General features: G+C 43.5%; 1 protein-coding gene across 1 annotated transcript in view; it reads left to right on the top strand.

Annotated features, from left to right (window-relative positions):
• Positions 1-2040, top strand: part of LOC126336761 (growth/differentiation factor 7-like) — a 103417-nt gene extending 101377 nt beyond the window's left edge. The window contains exon 6 of the mRNA XM_050000766.1: positions 1246-2040. Within this exon, the coding sequence (XP_049856723.1) occupies positions 1246-1479 (234 nt within the window). The 3' untranslated portion in view covers positions 1480-2040. The remainder of the gene's footprint in view (positions 1-1245) is intronic.
• Positions 2041-19147: the final 17107 nt, after the last annotated feature.

Here is a 19147-nt window from a genome sequence, read left to right as displayed (position 1 = left end):
AATACTTGTTGTTTGACAGCACTTTTCAACGTTGTTTGTCACACAACATGATCTCCTCCCTGATTTTCCAGGCGTCACAATAACAAGGCTCGCAGCTGAATTGGTAGCCTCAGTATAATTTGTGACACTCTTCACTGTCGCTGTAGAGATGCTCAGTGCTTCTGCTACTCTATTACTCACTATACAAACTGGTATCGAATGCCCACCATTCTCCCTATCAAAATAAACACGCAGTCAGAGCGCGCGCGCGCGCGCGCGCGCGCACACACACACACACACACACACACACACACACACACACACACACACACGGCAAGAGGCTTGCACAGTTAGTGGAATGCACACATACACATACAAACCTGAACGATGGATTTGCCACCACTGACAAAGCAAGGGTCATCTAGCAACTCGACAACACTCAACACTGAGTATTGCCATGCTAACGTAAACAAAATCTCGTGATCTGATTGGCCAAGCACGTGCGGTAAGGCCACTTCAACTGTCAGAGCTCTTCTCTCGCCATTCTGCAGATCCCAAAAATGGGACAAGTGGATAATTATTAATCTCTCAACAGGCTGAAGCGTCCATTTCGACTAGAATACTGCTTCCTCTTCCCCTCTCCTCCCCTCCCCCCCTACTTCCCACCCCCTCCTCCTACTTCCCCTCCCATCCCCTACTTCCTCTCCCATCCCCCTACTTCCCCTCCCATCCCCTACTTCCCCTCCCCTCTACCTACTTCCCCTCCCGTTCCCCTCCCCCTACATCCATTCCCTCCCCCTCCCCTCCCCCTACTTCTCTTCCCCTACCCCCTCCCCTCTCCTCTTCCTCCTTACCCTCTCCTCTTCCTACTTCCCCTCCCACCTCCCCTCTCTACTTCCTACTTCCCCTCCCACCTCCCCTCTCCACTTCCTACTTCCCCTCCCACCTCCCGTCTCACTTCCTACTTCCCCTCCCACCTCCCCTCTCCACTTCCTACTTCCCCTCCCACCTCCCCTCTCCACTTCCTACTTCCCCTCCCACCTCCCCTCTCCACTTCCTACTTCCCCTCCCACCTCCCCTCTCCACTTCCTACTTCCCCGCCCCCTTCCCACTTTCTACTTCCCGTCTCCCCTCCCCTCTCCTCTTCCTACTTCCCCTACCATCCCCTTCCCCTACTTCCCCTCCCCTCCCGACCACTCTATTCTCGATAGTCCCATTTGACTTCGGGAGTGAGGTATGTGTGTGTGTGTGCCTGGTGAGTTACAGGCGTTCCAGTGCGCGGGTCGGTGCTCGTGGCCGCTGCCGGAGCACCTGTCGCCCACCAAGCACGCGCTGGTGCAGGCGCTGCTGCACACGTTCCGGCCAGGGCTGGCCCCGCGCGCCTGCTGCGTGCCCACGCGCCTCCTGCCCATCTCCGTGCTCTACATGGAGCCCACTGGCGTCGTCACCTACCACTACAGCTACCACGACATGGTGGTCGCAGAGTGTGGCTGCCGCTGAGCCGCATCACATACTTCGATTTGATTGTTACAGACTGCTGCTCTCAGCAAACTGCACTACCTGCCGCTCATTCGACGACACGGTATGACGAACTGCTTCACTCACTGATGCAGCTGTCAAGATGTTATCAACTGACGACAGCTTGCCACGGAACCTCGTCATGTACCAATGCATCTCTTCACAAGATGGTCATCACAGACTGCAGCTGCCACTTAACCTGATTTCTTATATGGTCGACACAAGGCTGAGGATGCCTGTAAAATAACTGTGGTCACAGACTGAGTACAGTGCTGAAACATATCCCTTAGCGTGAACAGTTGTCACAGACTGCAACTGTATCACTGCTATTTAATAAAAATTAAAAAGTACTGCAGACTATTACATATCTGACCGATTACCTACAATGACAGAATATAATGTGAACCTTAGAAAATTTGTATTGTAAAATGATTGGTGAAGGACCTTATGGGCAAATGCATGCAGCAAATGCAACAGATTGATGTTACTTAAATACCTGGGAGTAGCACTGATAGTGAATAAAGAACACAATATTTAGTCGTCCGTCTGTGATTTTATATTTACAGATCTTTTGTTTCTATGTCCTTTGTACTAATATTTCCATCCTTAGAATCTTCCAACAAACGACTGTCTCAGTTGAAAGCGTCTGTTTAGTAAGTAGTCGGAACCTCAAAAGTTTGACACATATTGCCACTATTGGAGGTACAGCCTTTTTTGCTTGGTACAGTGTTTAGTGTGGTTATTGAGTAGTCACCGGCGAACAACTGTACGTCACCCCTGTGGATGGAGACCAAACTACTTTACAAGAAGAAATTAGATATTGATGTGAGTAACTAAAACGAGTACATAAGCAGCTAGTATTCTCTATAAGTGTTCGACCGCAGTTGATGTGCCGCTGAACTTATTACAGGCAGCACAGCTTACCTCTAAACAGGCTCTGCCGATGGGAGTGGGGAAACACTTTCATGATGCCTATTTAAGAGCTACATAATAAAAAATTCTATCAACATTGAAGAAAGTTGTTTGAATTATGAAAACACTTGAAAGTAATGAGTAGACACGTTCCTGTTGGCTCATCTTCCTGCTACAAACTCTTGTAACTCACTCCATAAATTCACAATATTTCTTCTTCCTCTCCTCACTCCCGGCCGTTGTGATGCCCTTACATATTTACGACTCTGAAAGACGTTATCTTCTCTTTCCTTCAATTTTTGTCGAGCCCCTGCTAGGTTTCGCTAACAATCAGTTGCCGCGCGGGATTAGCCGAGCGGTCCAATGCACTGGAATGTGCTACTGGTCCCGGCAGAGGTTCGAGTCTTCCCACGGGCATGAAAGTATGTGTGTTTGTCCTTAGGATAATTTAGGTCAGGTAGTGTGTAAACTTAGGGACTGATGACCTTAGCGACCGAGCGAGGTGGCGCAGTGGCTACCACACTGGACTCGCATTCGGGAGGACGACGGTTCAATCCCGCGTCCGGCCATCCTGATTTAGGTTTTCCGTGATTTCCCTAAATCGCTCCAGGCAAATTCCGGGATGATTCCTTTGAAAGGGCACGGCCGACTTCCTTCCCTATCGTTCCCTAATACGATGAGACCGATGACCTCGCTGTCTGGTTTCCTCCCCGAAACAATCCAATCCAATCCAATCCAATCCAATGATGACCTTAGCAGTTAAGTTCCATAAGATTTCACACATATTTGAACAGTTGTCGCTCATCAACGATCTGGGCAGGTCATTTTTGCTGCTACAAAAGCAGGGTGAAAACAGTCAACTAAATTGCGGAACAGGGAAGAACCGAGAAAGGGAAAAAGTACCAAGGGCTCTTATCTGCTCTATCCTAGCTCTATCCTATCCTATCTCCCGTAGACACTGATTCGTGTAAATTCCCTTTCCTACACTGTAATGTTCAAACCAGCCTTTCCAATTAGATTCTCATATTCCACTTCCATTGATGGTCCACCGTGCAAGTTTCCTTCTAGGCGTTGTATCTGTACCTCAAGTCAAATACAGAGCACAGCTGAACTGCCGAAGTCTGTGTTCCTTCGTATAGGAAAGCCTCTGCTCGGAACGTCACCAGGAGTGCAATATGTACTCTGGTATGATCACTCAGATATTTTGCTTGCTGCACGTCCTGCTCCTCCCAGGAGCATTCGAACACCTCAGACAGTGTGCAATACTGCCATTTGATGCACAAAGTGCACCATTTATGAGATGTAATATCTGCAGTAAAGACTACATTCCAGGTAGGCATCCTGTCGCTTGAGGGCCAGGCTGAGTACGAGTTTCGTTCGTTTCGCTTGTCAAACGACACTGACAAGCATCGTGTAGGATGGCTTGGTCATAGCAAAAACCGATCCTATTCAACGGCATGGTAGCCCAATGTGAAATATCCCAACCAGTATCACCTTCCCACATTTCAAGTAATCCCAAACCCAATCTCTGAAGAATACCTTCATACTGCGTATTAGCGAAAGAACGCCAGATATACAGTGAAGATACAACTGTGAGGCAGGATTTGCCAACACTGGTTGAAGTATCACCATAAGGCGCCTGAGCAAGTCTGCTTGACTCGGCAGGAGATACCTTCTTAGAGCTTGCAGGTGGTCCATGAATTTATGTTGAGTGATGAGAAAATCCAAAAAACAATGAAATATTTCAGGATAAGCTTGAGCTTATTCATAGATGCAAATTTTGATGTGAAAGGAGACTGCTTATTGCTTGATAAATGTTTTCTACAAGATATACTCGTTGTTGTTGTTGTTGTAGTTGTTGTGGTCTTCAGTCCTGAGACTGGTTTGATGCAGCTCTCCATGCTACTCTATCCTGTGCAAGCTTCTTCATCTCCCAGAACCCACTGCAAAACACATTCTTCAGAATCTACTTAGTGTAGTCATCCCTTGGCCTCCCTCTATGATTTTTAGCCTCTACGCCGCCCTCCAATACTAAATTGGTGATCCCTTGATGCCTCAGAACATGTCCTACCAACCGATCCCTTCTTCTGGTCAAGTTGTGCCACAAACTTCTCTTCTCCCCAATCCTATTCAATACTTCCTCATTAATTATGTGATCTACCCATCTTATCTTCAGCATTCTTCTGTAGCACCACATTTCGAAAGCGTCTATTCTGTTCTTGTCCAAACTATTTATCGTCCATGTTTAACTTCCATATATGGCTACCCTCCATACAAATGTTTTCAAAAAAGACTTCCTGACACTTAAATCTATACTCCATGTTAACAAATTTCTCTTCTTCAGAAACGCTTTCCTTGCCATTGCCAGTCTACATTTTATATCCTCTGTACTTCGACCATCATCAGTTATTTTGCTCCCCAAATAGCAAAACTCCTTTACTACTTTAAGTGTCTCATTTCCTAATCTAATTCCCTAAGCATCACCCGACTTAATTCCACTACATTCCTTTATCCTCGTTCTGCTTTTGTTGATGTTCATCTTATATCCTCCTTTCAAGACACTATCCATTCCATTCACCTGCTCTTCCAAGTCCTTTGCTGTCTCTGACAGAATTACGATGTCATCGGCGAACCTCAAAGTTTTTATTTCTTCTCCATGGATTTTAATACCTACTCCGAATTTTTCTTTGGTTTCCTTTACTGCTTGCTCAATATACAGATTGAATAACATAGGGGAGAGACTACAACCCTGTCTCACTCCCTTTCCAACTATTGCTTCCCTTTCATGTCCCTCGACTCATAACTGCCATCTGGTTTCTGTACAAACTGTAAATAGCCTTTCGCTCCCTATATTTTACCCCTGCCACCTTTAGAATTTGAAAGAGTATTCCAGTCAACATTGTCAAAAGCTTTCTCTAAGTCTACAAATGCTAGAAACGTAGGTTTGCCCTTCCTTAATCTATTTCCTAAGATAAGTCGTAGGGTCAGTATTGCCTCACGTGTGCCAACATTTCTACGGAATCCAAACTGATCTTCCCCGAGGTCGGCTTTTACTAGTTTTTCCATTCGTCTGTAAAGAATTCATGTCAGTATTTTGCAGCCGTGGTTTATTAAACTGATAGTTCGGTAATTTTCACATCTGTCAACACCTGTTTTCTTTGGGATTGAAATTACTATATTCTTCTTGAAGTCTGAGGGTATTTCGCCTGTCTCGTACAGCTTGCTCACCAGATAGTAGAGTTTTGTCAGGACTGGCTCTCCCAAGGCAGTCAGTAGTTCCAATGGAATGTTGTCTACTCCGGGGGCCTTGTTTCTACTCAGGTCTTTCAATGCTCTGTCAAACGCTACACGCAGTATCGTATCTCCCATTTCGTCTTCATCTACATCCTCTTCCATTTCCATAATATTGTCCTCAAGTACATCGCCCTTGTATAGACCCTCTATATACTCGTTCTACCTTTCTGCTTTCCCTTCTTTGCTTAGAACTGGGTTTCCATCTGAGCTCTTGATGTTCATACAAGTTGTTCTCTAATCTCCAAAGGTCTCTTTAATTTTCCTGTAGGCAGTATCTATCTTACCCCTGGTGAGATAAGCCTCTACATCCTTATATTTGTCCTCTAGCCATCCCTGCTTAGCCATTTTGCACTTCCTGTCGATCTCATATTTGAGACGTCTGTATTCCTTTTTGCCTGCTTCATTTACTGCATTTTTATAATTTCTCCTTTCATCAATTAAATTCAATATTTCTTCTGGTACCCAAGGATTTCTACTAGCCCTCGTCTTTTTACCTACTTGATCCTCTGCTGCCTTCACTAATTCATCCCTCAAATCTACCCATTCTTCTTCTACTGTATTTCTTTCCCCCATTCCTGTCAATTGCTCCCTTATGCTCTCCCTGATACTCTCTACAACCTCTGGTTCTTTTAGTTTATCCATGTCCCATCTCCTTAAATTCCCACCTTTTTGCAGCTTCTTCAGTTTTAATCTACTGTTCATAACCAAACTTTAAATTACTTTTGCTTACGATCACCTTCCTCCCATGCATTTTAAGGATCATATTTGTGTATTTTCCTCATTGTGAAGATTTTATTAGTTTTTAACAAAAACAACGAAGTACACTTTATTTGTGGCCCCATAATTACCACTTCCTAACCAAAGCCCTATTGCTTCAACATTGTAACAAATAATTGTTTTTCGCGTAGACGAACTGAAGACGAGGCATTGTACTAACTATGATTGCTACAAGGGGCGCCTGCAAATTTTTAATGCCAGTACGGGATAAAGAATTTCCCAATTTAGAAATTTTTAGGAGTTTGTTTCCGCTGATCAGTTTCTCGTAATGGTTTTTACAGTGCGCTTTTAGCAACTGGTCAATTCTCTAAACATAAAGAAGCTTACAGCCTTATTATGATGAAACTTATTTTTGAATTCTCATATTTTCCACCATTTACATTAATTGCTGCAGATTCCTTCGCAAGCCCTCTTCCCTCGATTGATTCTTTTTCTGCCGGTACAAATTTCGCAGTGATTTCCATATTTTTCGCTTTTGAACCGCTACCACAAGCTTTAACATCCATGTATGTGGAAACGACATCGTGCTCCCGCTCACGCTCAACCTATAGGACAACGCATGTTATGCATTGAGGTAATAAACGTCACGTATAGCGAAATGCACATATACAGATAGCGGTAGTCTCGCGTACATAAGATATAACGGGGCAGTGCATTGCCGGAGCTGTCACTTGCACTCACGTGGTTCATATGAAAAGGTTCCCAATGTGATTAAGGCCGCAAGACGGGAATTAACAGACTTTGAACGTCACTATCCACTGCACCAAGAATACCAAATTCAGGGAACTTCAATCACCGCGAACAACACAGTGGCCGACGCCTTCATTTATCGACCGAGAGCAGCGGCGCTTGCGTATTGTTGTCAGTGCCAACAGACAAGTAACACTGTATGAAATAACCGCAGAAGTTAGTGTGGTAGTACGACGTACGTATTCCTTAGGACAGTACGGCGAAATCTGTCGTTAATGGGCTCTAGCTAAAAGCACAACATTCGCTGCGGCGCCTCTCCTGGGCCTGTTGAGATGGACGCCGATTTCTGTTGGTAAGAGCTGATGGTAGGATTCGAGTGTGGCAGAGACCTCTCGAAGCCATGGTCCTTAGTTGTTTACAAGGCATTGTGGAAGCTGATGGAGGATCCTTAAAGTTGAGGGCTGTTTTTGCATGGAATGGAGTGGGTCCTCTGCTCTAACTGAACCGATAATTGACTGGAAAACGTTATGTTCGACCCCTTGTTTCCAAACAACGATGGAATTTTTATGGATGAGAATGCCTCACGTTACCGAGTCACAAATGTTAGCGGTTCGTTTGAACAACATTCTGCACAGTTCGAGCGAATGGTTTTGCCAACCTGATTGCCTGACATGAAGCCCATCGAACAATTATGGAACGTATTCGAGATGTCAATTGGTGCACAAGATACTGCACCGGGTACATTTTTTTAACTCTGGACGGCTGTAGGGGCAGTTTGGCTCAGTATCTCTGCGTGGGACTTTCAACGAATTGTGAAGTCCGGGCCATGTAGAATTGCTGCACTTTGCTGTTTTTTTGTAAAACTATGCTGTTTGTTTCAGAATATAAATCATTTTGGATTCTGTAAGAAGTGAAGGTGGCATTTTAGGGGCATTTTAAATATGTTTCAATATCTGGCAGTAATTTAAATTGCAATTATTGTCAATAACAGCATCTGCATTTGTTTTTCCTCTTAAAGACAAGTCATGTGATGCATTAAACAACAAGCAAGAAAAAGCTGATTTTAACTAAGGGCGATTGGCTTGTACAATTTTCGCTATGTTCTTACTGACGAGTTCTTCTATACACTTAGTTTTGTTTGTCATATCATTAACACAATTACTTGAGTTTTCAACTGCATCTTTAACCCATTAGGAATTCATATCCGTTCCTGCAGATTCGTGAAATTTTTTGAAACTGGTGAGTGGACAGCTTATGGATGAACAGTGATTGCCATGCGTTATACGTGATCCGAAAAGGATTCACATTAACAGAGCAAGGCGCGCAGTCCGGAACCGCGCGACCGCTACGGTCGCAGGTTCGAATCCTGCCTCGGGCATGGATGTATGTGATGTCCTTAGGTTAGTTAGGTTTAAGTAGTTCTAAGTTCTAGGGGACTCATGACCTCAGAAGTTAAGTCCCATAGTGCTCAGAGCCATTTGAACCATTAACAGAGCGCATTTTCAACTTCTTTAGAATAAACCAATCACGGATACAATACAACAAATCGAATCGAAATGTCTTCTCTATGTCATGTACGTCATTAATGACATAATTTTTTTCAGGTTGATACTGATTCTGCAAAATCTGATACTTCATGGATTTTTCACTCGCCTGGTTTTCAACGTTATTTCTGACATCGGAAATACTTACCAGAAGACAACTATGAATTTCATCAAAATACTTGAGATCACCAGAGGTACTGGCTAGGTTCATATTTTCTGTGTGAGTACACTTACTGGCATTTTTAATGGATCTATTTGAGTTTTACTCACCCCCTTGCTTCTGACTTTCATTGTGGGTGCCATATTTTCAGATTCCCTCACTTCGTTTTCGGTTTTCATTCGTTTGAAAATAGGTCATTTTTTCACTTTATTTACTTTACGTTTACACCATCAATGTTCAAAATTATACGTAAATCATATCCAGGCGCCACTGCTCAGTTACAACTCATTGTAGACTAAGGAAAAGCTAAGGAGCAACTTCAATCGCCACCGATAAGACTGTCCCGCTATATCGATAAACTGAGTGCTGCGACAGGACATTACAAAAATGGTTCAAATGGCTCTGAGCAGTGTGGGACTTAACATCTGAGGCCATCAGTCCCCTAGACTTAGAACTACTTAAACCTAACTAACCTAAGGACAAAACACACATATATGCCCGAGGCAGGATTCGAACCTGCGACCGGAGCAGCATCGCGGTTCCGGACTGAAGCGCCTAGAGCCGCTCGGCCACAACGGCCGGCGGACATTACAGAGACGTTCACGCTCAAATGCTGCGCTTAGTTGCAGCAGTGACTGGGAAATTAAGTGAAGGCTGTTGTACAGCAATTACTCAAGAAGCGCCACCGACTGTTTGACAACATTGGTTGTCAGTAGTTTCAATGACGACGACTTCCTATTTCCACAGACTAGTACCGATCAGCAACCACATAGTGCAAGTGAACACCCCTTCAACAAATAAAAAGAAATATACCGCAATTTGATACTTGGAATTAACACCTGACAGTTGTAATCCTTTATCTGAAGTTCCTACATGAAGGCAAAAAACACTGCTCAGGCTGCAGAAGGCATTTTACTAAAACCATGACCGGTATCATTCCATTTTAGGCGCATCCTGGTGATGTAAACCAGAATTATAAAGCAATTTTACAATTTTATTTTCATTTATTAAATATTCTTATACGTAGTAGAATAATCCTGTACATCGAGTACTTACGTAAATTGTGTCTATAACATTATCCTCTAGTCTCTCCCCGTCCTTCACGTCAAAAAATGGTTCTAATGGCCCTGAGCACTATGGGACTTAACATCTATGGTCATCAGTCCACTAGGACTTAGAACTAATACCACCTAAGTAACCTAAGGGCATCACACAACACCCAGTCATCACGAGTCAGAGAAAATTCCTGACCCCGCCGGGAATCGAACCCGGGCGTGGGCCTTCACGTCACTGATAAATTAATACCCCCTAGAAGGGTTCGTCAAATTGATAGAAACGTGTCCCTAAGACAAAATAAAGCGAGTATTTGGTTCGGAGAGAATAAAATAAGCATTGCACAGAATGTGAAAATGTACACTCCTGGGAATTGAAAAAAGAACACTGCGAATTCATTGTCCCAGGAAGGGGAAACTTTGTTGACACATTCCTGGGGTCAGATACATCACATGATCACACTGACAGAACCACAGGCACATAGACACAGGCAACAGAGCATGCACAATGTCGGCACTAGTACAGTGTATATCCACCTTTCGCAGCAATGCAGGCTGCTATTTTCCCATGGAGACGATCGTAGAGATGCTGGATGTAGTCCTGTGGAACGGCTTGCCATGCCATTTCCACCTGGCGCCGCAGTTGGACCAGCGTTCGTGCTGGACGTGCAGACTGCGTGAGACGACGCTTCATCCAGTCCCAAACATGCTCAATGGGGGACAGATCCGGAGATCTTGCTGGCCAGGGTAGTTGACTTACACCTTCTAGAGCACGTTGGGTAGCACGGGATACATGCGGACGTGCATTGTCCTGTTGGAACAGCAAGTTCCCTTGCCGGTCTAGGAATGGTAGAACGATGGGTTCGATGACGGTTTGGATGTACCGTGCACTATTCAGTGTCCCCTCGACGATCACCAGAGGTGTACGGCCAGTGTAGGAGATCGCTCCCCACACCATGGTGCCGGGTGTTGGCCCTGTGTGCCTCGGTCGTATGCAGTCCTGATTGTGGCGCTCACCTGCACGGCGCCAAACACGCATACGACCGTCATTGGCACCAAGGCAGAAGCGACTCTCACCGCTGAAGACGACACGTCTCCATTCGTCCCTCCATTCACGCCTGTCGCGACACCACTGGAGGCGGGCTACACGATGTTGGGGCGTGAGCGGAAGACGGCCTAACGGTGTGCGGGACCGTAGCCCAGCTTCATGGAGACGGTTGCGAATGGTCCTCGCCGATACCCCAGGAGCAACAGCGTCCCTAATTTGCTGGGAAGTGGCGGTGCGGTCCCCTGCGGCACTGCGTAGGATCCTACGGTCTTGGCGTGCATCCGTGCGTCGCTGCGGTCTGGTCCCAGGTCAACGGGCACGTGCACCTTCCGCCGACCACTGGCGACAACATCGATGTACTGTGGAGACCTCACGCCCCACGTGTTGAGCAATTCGGCGGTACGTCCACCTGGCCTCCCGCATGCCCACTATACGCCCTCGCTCAAAGTCCGTCAACTGCACATACGGTTCACGTCCACGCTGTCGCGGCATGCTACCAGTGTTATAGACTGCGATGGAGCTCCGTATGCCACGGCAAACTGGCTGACACTGACGGCGGTGGTGCACAAATGCTGCGCAGCTAACGCCATTCGACGGCCAACACCACGGTTCCTGGTGTGTCTGCTGTGCCGTGCGTGTGATCATTGCTTATACAGCCCTCTCGCAGTGTCCGGAGAAAGTATGGTGGGTCTGACACACCGGTGTCAATGAGTTCTTTTTTCCATTTCCAGGAGTGTATATAAGCGCCAATAAAAACATACCATGTTTTCAGGTGGAGGTGATCTGGGCACGGTTATAAGGAACAAAGAACTAGCTACCACACTATGCATCGGGTTTTTATTTATCTGTGACGTGAAGGACGAGTGGAGGCTTGAAAACAGTAAAATAATGTTTTAAATGCAATTTACGTAAGTACCAATGTGCAGAATTATTCTGCTCCGTGTAACAATGTTTACTAAGTAAATTCCTGTCTAGATCATCTGAGGATGTGTCTAAATTGGCATGAAACTGGTCGTGTTTTCAATAAAAAAAGCTTTCTACAGCAAGACTCATGTTTATTGCCTTCATAAAGAATGTAGATATTTGGCTGCAATTGCCAGAAATTTAAAATAATTCGTACATAGTATGAAGTTTGAAAGAGTAAACTTCTGTGTGCAACTGTTTTGTTACGCCAATAACCATTTGAGGTTTATGCGATAGGGCGCATCTAGTGACTTGGGAGAAGGGAGGAGAGTTTTTTAGATCCCACAGAAAGGCAGCATTTGCATCATTTCTGTGACAGGACTCTCATCACTGATATCTTCATATTCGTAAGCTAAATAAATTCTGACTATGCTCAGTTGACCGACGAAAGAAGAAAGTATTCAAATGTTCAGAGAAATTCAGGAATACAGAAATAAACGTCGCTGAGGAATCAAATAAATAGGAAGCGCAGGGAAGCTAAGACGAAAGAACTGCAGGAAAAATGTGAAGAAATTGAAAAAGAAAAGATTATCGGAAGGACTGACTCAGCATATGGGAAAGTCAAAACAATCTTCGGTGAAAGTAAAAGCAAGGACGGCAACAAAAATTCCATTGTTAAATGTAGAGGAGAGAGCGGATAGGTGCAAAGAGTATATTGAAGGCCTCTATGAGTGGGAAAATTTGTCTAACCGAAGAAGATACGTAAGCGGATTTAGAATAGATACGGGATCCAGTATTAGAATCAGAATTTAAGAGAGCTTTGGAGAACTTAAAATCAAATAAGGCAGAAGGGATAGACGACATTCTATCAGAATTTCCAAAATCATTGGGGGAAGTGGCAACAAAACGCCTATACACGTTGGGTGTAGAATGTAGTAGGAGTTTGGCGACGTACCGTCTGGCTTTCGAAAAAATGTCAACAACGCAATTTCGAAGATTGCAAGAGCCGACAAGTGCAAGAAATATCATAGAATCAGCTTAACAGCTCATGCATCCAAGTTGCTGACAAGAATAATATACAGAAGAATGGAAAATAAAATTGAGGATGTGATAGAAACGATCAGTTTGGCTTTAGGAAAGGTAATGGCACGAGAGAGGAAATTCTGACGTTGCGGTTGATAATGGAAGCAAGACTAAAGAAAAATCGGGACAGGTTCATAGGATTTGTTGTCCTGGAAAAGGCGTTCGACGCTGTAAAATGGTACAAGATGTTGGAAATTGAGAAAAATAGGGGGAAGCTATAGGCAGAGACAGGTAATATACAATATGCACAAGAACCACGAGGGAATAATAAGAGTGGACGACCAAGAACGAAGTGCTCGGATTGAGAAGGGTGTAAGACAGGGATATAGTCTTTAACCCCTAGTGTTCAGTTTGTACATCGAAGAAGCAATGATGGAATGAAAAGGAAGGTTCAGGAGTGGAATTAAAATTCAGAGTGAAAGGATATCAATGATACGATTGGCTGATAACATTCCTATCCAAAGTGAAGGTGAATTACATGATCTGCCGTATGGAACGTACACTCTGATGATTACAGAATAAGGATTGAGTAAATCGAAGAAAGACGAAGGTAATGAGAAGTAGCAGAAATGGGAACAGCTAATATGTTAACATCACGATCGATGATCACGAATTAGATGAAGGTAAGGAATTCTAACTAGGCAGCAAAATAACCAATGACGGACGGAGCAAGGACGACATCAGAAGCAACTAGCACTAGCAAAAGGGGCAATTCTGACTAAGATGAGTGTACTGGTATTAAAGATAGGACTTAATTTGAGGAAGAAATTTCTGAGAAGAAATTGTATGGTAATGAAACATGGACTGTGGGGCAAAAGAAGAGAATCGAAGGATTTGAGATGTACTACAGAAGAACGCTGAAAATTGTGTGGACTGATAGGGAATGAGGAGGTTCTCCAGAGAATCGGTGAGCAAAGAAATAAGTAGAAAGCGCTTACAAGGAGGGGGGACAGGATTGCAGGTCATCCGTTAAGGCATCATGGAATAACTTCTCATGCTAATAGGAGCTGCAAAGGGCAAAACTGTAGAGGAAGACAGAGATTGAAATACATCCAGCAAATCATTGAGTTTGTAGATTGCAAATGCTACTTTGAGGTGAGGAGGTTCACACAGGACAGGAGTAAGTGGCGGGACACATCAGACCAGTCAAAAGGCTGATGACACAAAAAAGGTGCAGCTGTCCACACAGTCACCTCCCTCCCCTCTCCTCCCCTTCCTCCCTTTCGCTGTGAATGCCTCTAGTTGCTACCTTCCCTTGAAACTGAAACACTAGTAGAATAAGACCATGTTTTGAAAAGGAACAGCAACCAGTATACTTCTGTAGTACGTCTCTTACATTAAATTTAGTAGCGTCAGTATTAAAGAGAAATATTTCTCATGCCTGGATGGAAAACTATTTTGATATGTGAGCCACATTTCGTACACACCATCTATAAATTATGTGCAATGAAGTGTTTAAGTTTCAGACTTGACTGGCTCCAATTTTAACTCTCTGATATTGTAGATGTAAAATTTTACTTTTCTGCGTTTTGAAGTGTGCGATTTTTCACTTTTTAAGGTTTAAAGCAAGTTGCTCATCTATGTACCCATTTTAAAATTTCATGAATATTTATGCAGCTGTTTTCTGATATTACATTGTAGACGTGCAAAGCTTCTGAGTTTAATAGTTATGTTCTCTGACACGTTATTAACATCTGATATGAACAACGGTAGTCATAACACACGGCCCTGGGGCACGCCTCAGACTACTACTACTTTTGTCGATGACTCTCCATTGGAGATAACATACTGCATTCTGTGAAGAATTCTTCAGTCCAGTCAAATATATTTTTTCATACACTTTTGATGTTAATGACATGGTACTAAGTCAAAATCTTTTTGGAAGGCAAGGAATACTGCAACCAAATGAACAAGGAAGTTTGAGAAAGTGATTGTTACATTGAAACGTTTATGTACGAACTCAGTAACAGAAGTTGCCAAGTGAGGTTAAAGTTACTATCTGAGTAAATCATTGAACTGGGTTCGAGGTAAACTTTGCAATTAAGTAACATTGTTTATACTCTTTGTTGTCTGTATGATTAATAACTGCATAAAAGGATAAGTAACAAGTATACATACATCTCACTACAATAACAAGGTCACTGGTGATCTCTCTACAAACCTAAAAAAGTATTCTAATCATTCACCATTCACATACAAGAAAATGTATCTCACACACACACACACACACACACACACACACACACACACACACACACACACTAATAATATCTGTATTGTATTGGCTACAAGCTCAAAGAAAAATGAAAGATTGGGTGTACTTCTGTCTCTGCAGTGATCAACTGAGTTTCACGTCTGATTCACAAAAAAAAAAAAAAAAAAAAAAAAAAAAAAAAAAAAAAAAAAATTAATTCCATGTGGTCACAAATAGCTGAAATCACATTGACGAGACTGAAAATCTCAAGAAGCAACACTTCTTTTTTCCGCTGCAAAACGTTTTGAGATGCAGAAGATTTCATGAAAATGTTAAATCAGTTAAGGAATAGTCAGGGTTTTACATAGACTTTAAAAGGTCTCTAGCAATGGATAGTGAAGAGATGTTAGCATGATTCTTGAAAAATCGCTCGAGTGGCGAAAATAATTTTTATTTAAGCAGCAATTGCAGATGCGAGCGCTGATGGTACTCGCCAGCCAGCAAAGAAAATAACACTCTACAAAGTCCGCCGTTATATAAGGGTTTCAGTTGTAAGTCTCCTGTCTTTTTTCTAGATTCTATGTACACGCTTGTATGTAACCTGAAGTCAAGCCTTGAATGAATTTCCTCTTCTATGTATGGAAGCAAAGATGTTATAACGTTACCTGACAATTTTTTTAAAGGAATAGAACAATGAAGGGCAGCAGTAGGAGGAGTAGCTTACAAAACTATGTAGCGTTTCACAGATGGTTGTAAATCTTCTGAGTTGTACTGTGTCATTCTATAAAACACTTTGAAACATAAATTATTAAACCAAATTTTCGGCCGTATTACTATGGCGCCGGCCGCTATGCCCGAGTGGTTCTAGGCGCTTCAGTCTGGAACCGCGCTGCTGCTACGGTCGCAGGTTCGAATCCTGCTTCGGGCATGGATGTATGTGATGTCCTTAGGTTAGTTAGGTTTAAGAAGTTCTGAGTCTAGGGGACTCATGACCTCAGATGTTAAGTCCCGTAGTGCTTAGAGCCATTTGAACCATTACTATAGCCTTCCTCGTTGCAAAGAAAGCCGTTGCAATATGGTTGAAATGTCGGTTTAATAGTTTATATTTTCAAGTCTTTTGTACAACGACACGGTACAACAACCAGAAGAATTTTAATCGTCAGGAGTAGCTTACTGTGTGTGGCGTAACGGTAATGGGCATAAATGAACATTTCACTGAAATCATTAAACCAAATCATACTAACTTATGATAAGCTCTGGGTCTGTCTTCAACGATATGTGAGTAACCGGCTAGTAACCTAATTATGTGCAGTGAACATGCTTGACTCAGTCTGTTAGCTCGACTTTTTCTTTTTAGGAATCTGAAATTTAGAGACAAAGAAATTACATAGCATAAAAATGACGAACCGCCAGCTCCATCTCCAGTTGATGATTGCCTTCTTCAGCGTGGAAAAAAAATCCATACAAAGAGATATCGAAAGCCCCCAACAGACAGTAGACCGGCAGAACCTTTGTAAGTTTGAACCGCCAGTTCCCCACCGGAACGCGCAACACACTCGTACCTGTTTGGCTGTCGTAACAAAGCACCAATGTCTTTGGCCTCGTATCTCCCTAATGAGTTAGTCAAAGACTATGGTAGTTTTGGACATCTATTTCTTGTTACAGAAACATGTTTACAGAGTATCTGCGATTTAGCATACATGGAAAAAAATTGTTCTGGGAGTTATGACAGTGATAGAAAACTTTCACAGTCTCTCTTAACAAAAAGGAAAACCTATATCCGCGACAGATCTCTAGTAATAAATATGAACAAACACATGCAATGTTATAGCAAAAGAAACAAATTGGTATTACACTTGGTTCCCGATGGTACCAAATAAAAGAATTTCACCAAACTCTCTGACAAAGAACACTAGAAAATAGCCTAGCAAAATATCGTTTGCTAGTGAGAGTTTAATGTTGTAACGGTTTGAAAGAGGTAAGCCAGACTGAAAACTGATGAGCAAATAGTGATGGATGCAATGATCTACGTGGCCTAATTTGAAACAATTTTTAAGTCACAAGCACATAAAATTGGAATCGCTACGAAAAATTATAACGAGGCTTTTTTACGCGAAGCCAAAGGAATAAAGAAACCTGTGTGAAACTACAGGAAAATTTGCTGCTGTACTCAATTTCAAACATAATGCACCACTAAATCTCACCAAAGAAAACTGCGAATGGGGTCACGAAGTCCGCATCCTTCATCTCCAGATATTGGAACCAATCTCTCAACTGTAATACAATTCAGTTTGGATGTATATTCGTTGGCGGCTCTTCCACATCGCGATCGCAAAGAAAATCGTGAAGAAGATACTATTGCCATTCGCCTGTGTATCAGCTCAGAGATCATTTTGCATGGCAGGCGAGGACAGACTACTGCGTCTATCTTTGAAAATGCTATATGCCAGTTAAGCCCATGCACAAAACAACTGTATCGTCATAACAATATAATGAAACGCATCTATGGGCCAGGATTCAATAGCAACTGAAACTCTCAAACAGGAAACACAGGGTAGATTCTATATGTGACCTCAGAGAGAAAAATTCATATAGGAAACCACTGCTTATAGTAAAATCAATGAAAGGAGGCAAAAAAATTACAGTAGAGATGATGTCAAAGAAGTATGAGAAAGGATTGATACACACGTTCAGAAAAAAGGAACACTTTGAACGACTAAAGACGGGACGTTCATATTCACAGGACGTGTAAATTAGTATGTTCTGCAGAAATGATTACCATTTGATCCATGTCGGCCAGCTGGTTCAAGGTAGACATAGATATCGCGGCGCAACACCAGTACCGGCAAAATGCGCGTGCGGTTCTCGTTACCACTATAAACAGAAGGTAATGGATCAGTGTGAGTTGAGCAAACGTGCAGGATGCCTCGCAGACGTATGCATGAGAGAATGTGGTGTATCCACCCGGGAAATTACTGCTCGTCTGGGACAGAGAGACTGCACACTGCACCGGGTGTGTGCAGAATGGTTCAAGAAAGGTTGTAGAACGCGACAAGACGGGTCAGGTAGCGACGCCTAGACCACATCCAGAGAAGAACGACACCTCATCCGAATGGCATTCCAGAGCAGATCTGCGTCCTCACCGGCTCGTTGGGGACAAGAATAGCATCAGATAGTGCTTTCTGAGGAATGCAGGTTCTGTTTGCTTGAAAATGATGGTCGCACTTTGGTTCGCCGCAGACGGGGGAGCGGCATTACAGCACCAACTCAAGGCCTTAAGTGTAGGGTGCAACCACGAATCACAGATGATGCCTGTCGAGGACACTGTGACGAGCGTGACCTACGTGATGACGTCCTACGACGTGTAGCCCTACCCTTTCTGCACAACACCCCAGACGCCATTTTTCAGCAAGACTACATGTTGCTGCACAAACACGTGCCTTCTCGGTGTCACATGATGTCAGTCTTTTGCCCTGGCCTCCCAGATCACCACACCTGCCTCCAATCGAAAACGTATGGGATGTGGTGAAACGATGGATGCAGCGCTGCGACCCAATGCGAATCACCACAGATGAACTTGGAAATCAGGTGAATGTAGCATAGATGGCTACACCACAGCACGACATTCGCATCTTATACGTGTCGATGCCTTCATACACGGAACAAGTTATAAGGGCCCATGACGGACCATATGCCTACTAGGGAACAGGACACATGCTGAATCGAGGTGACTGAAATGATAATCATTTCTGCAGAATGTACTGATGTACATGTCCTATGAATATGAACTTCCTATCTATAGTCGTTCAAGGTGTTCTATTTTTTTCTGAAAATGAGTGTAGAAATTCTGGAATCCAATAACAAACAGAAACTAGAACGGGTGTTGCTGAAACACAGAACAGTAACAGCCTGGCAGATTAAAACTGTGCGCTAAATTTGGTAGGTAGGAGACGGTGTACTGGCGGAAGTACAGCTGTGAGGAGGGATCGCCAC

This window comes from Schistocerca gregaria, chromosome 2 (genome assembly GCF_023897955.1).
Source record: "Schistocerca gregaria isolate iqSchGreg1 chromosome 2, iqSchGreg1.2, whole genome shotgun sequence".
Classification (NCBI taxonomy): Eukaryota; Metazoa; Arthropoda; class Insecta; order Orthoptera; family Acrididae; genus Schistocerca; species Schistocerca gregaria.
The sequence above is the reverse complement of the archived record's forward strand: the minus strand, read 5'-3'. Positions and strand labels throughout refer to the sequence as shown.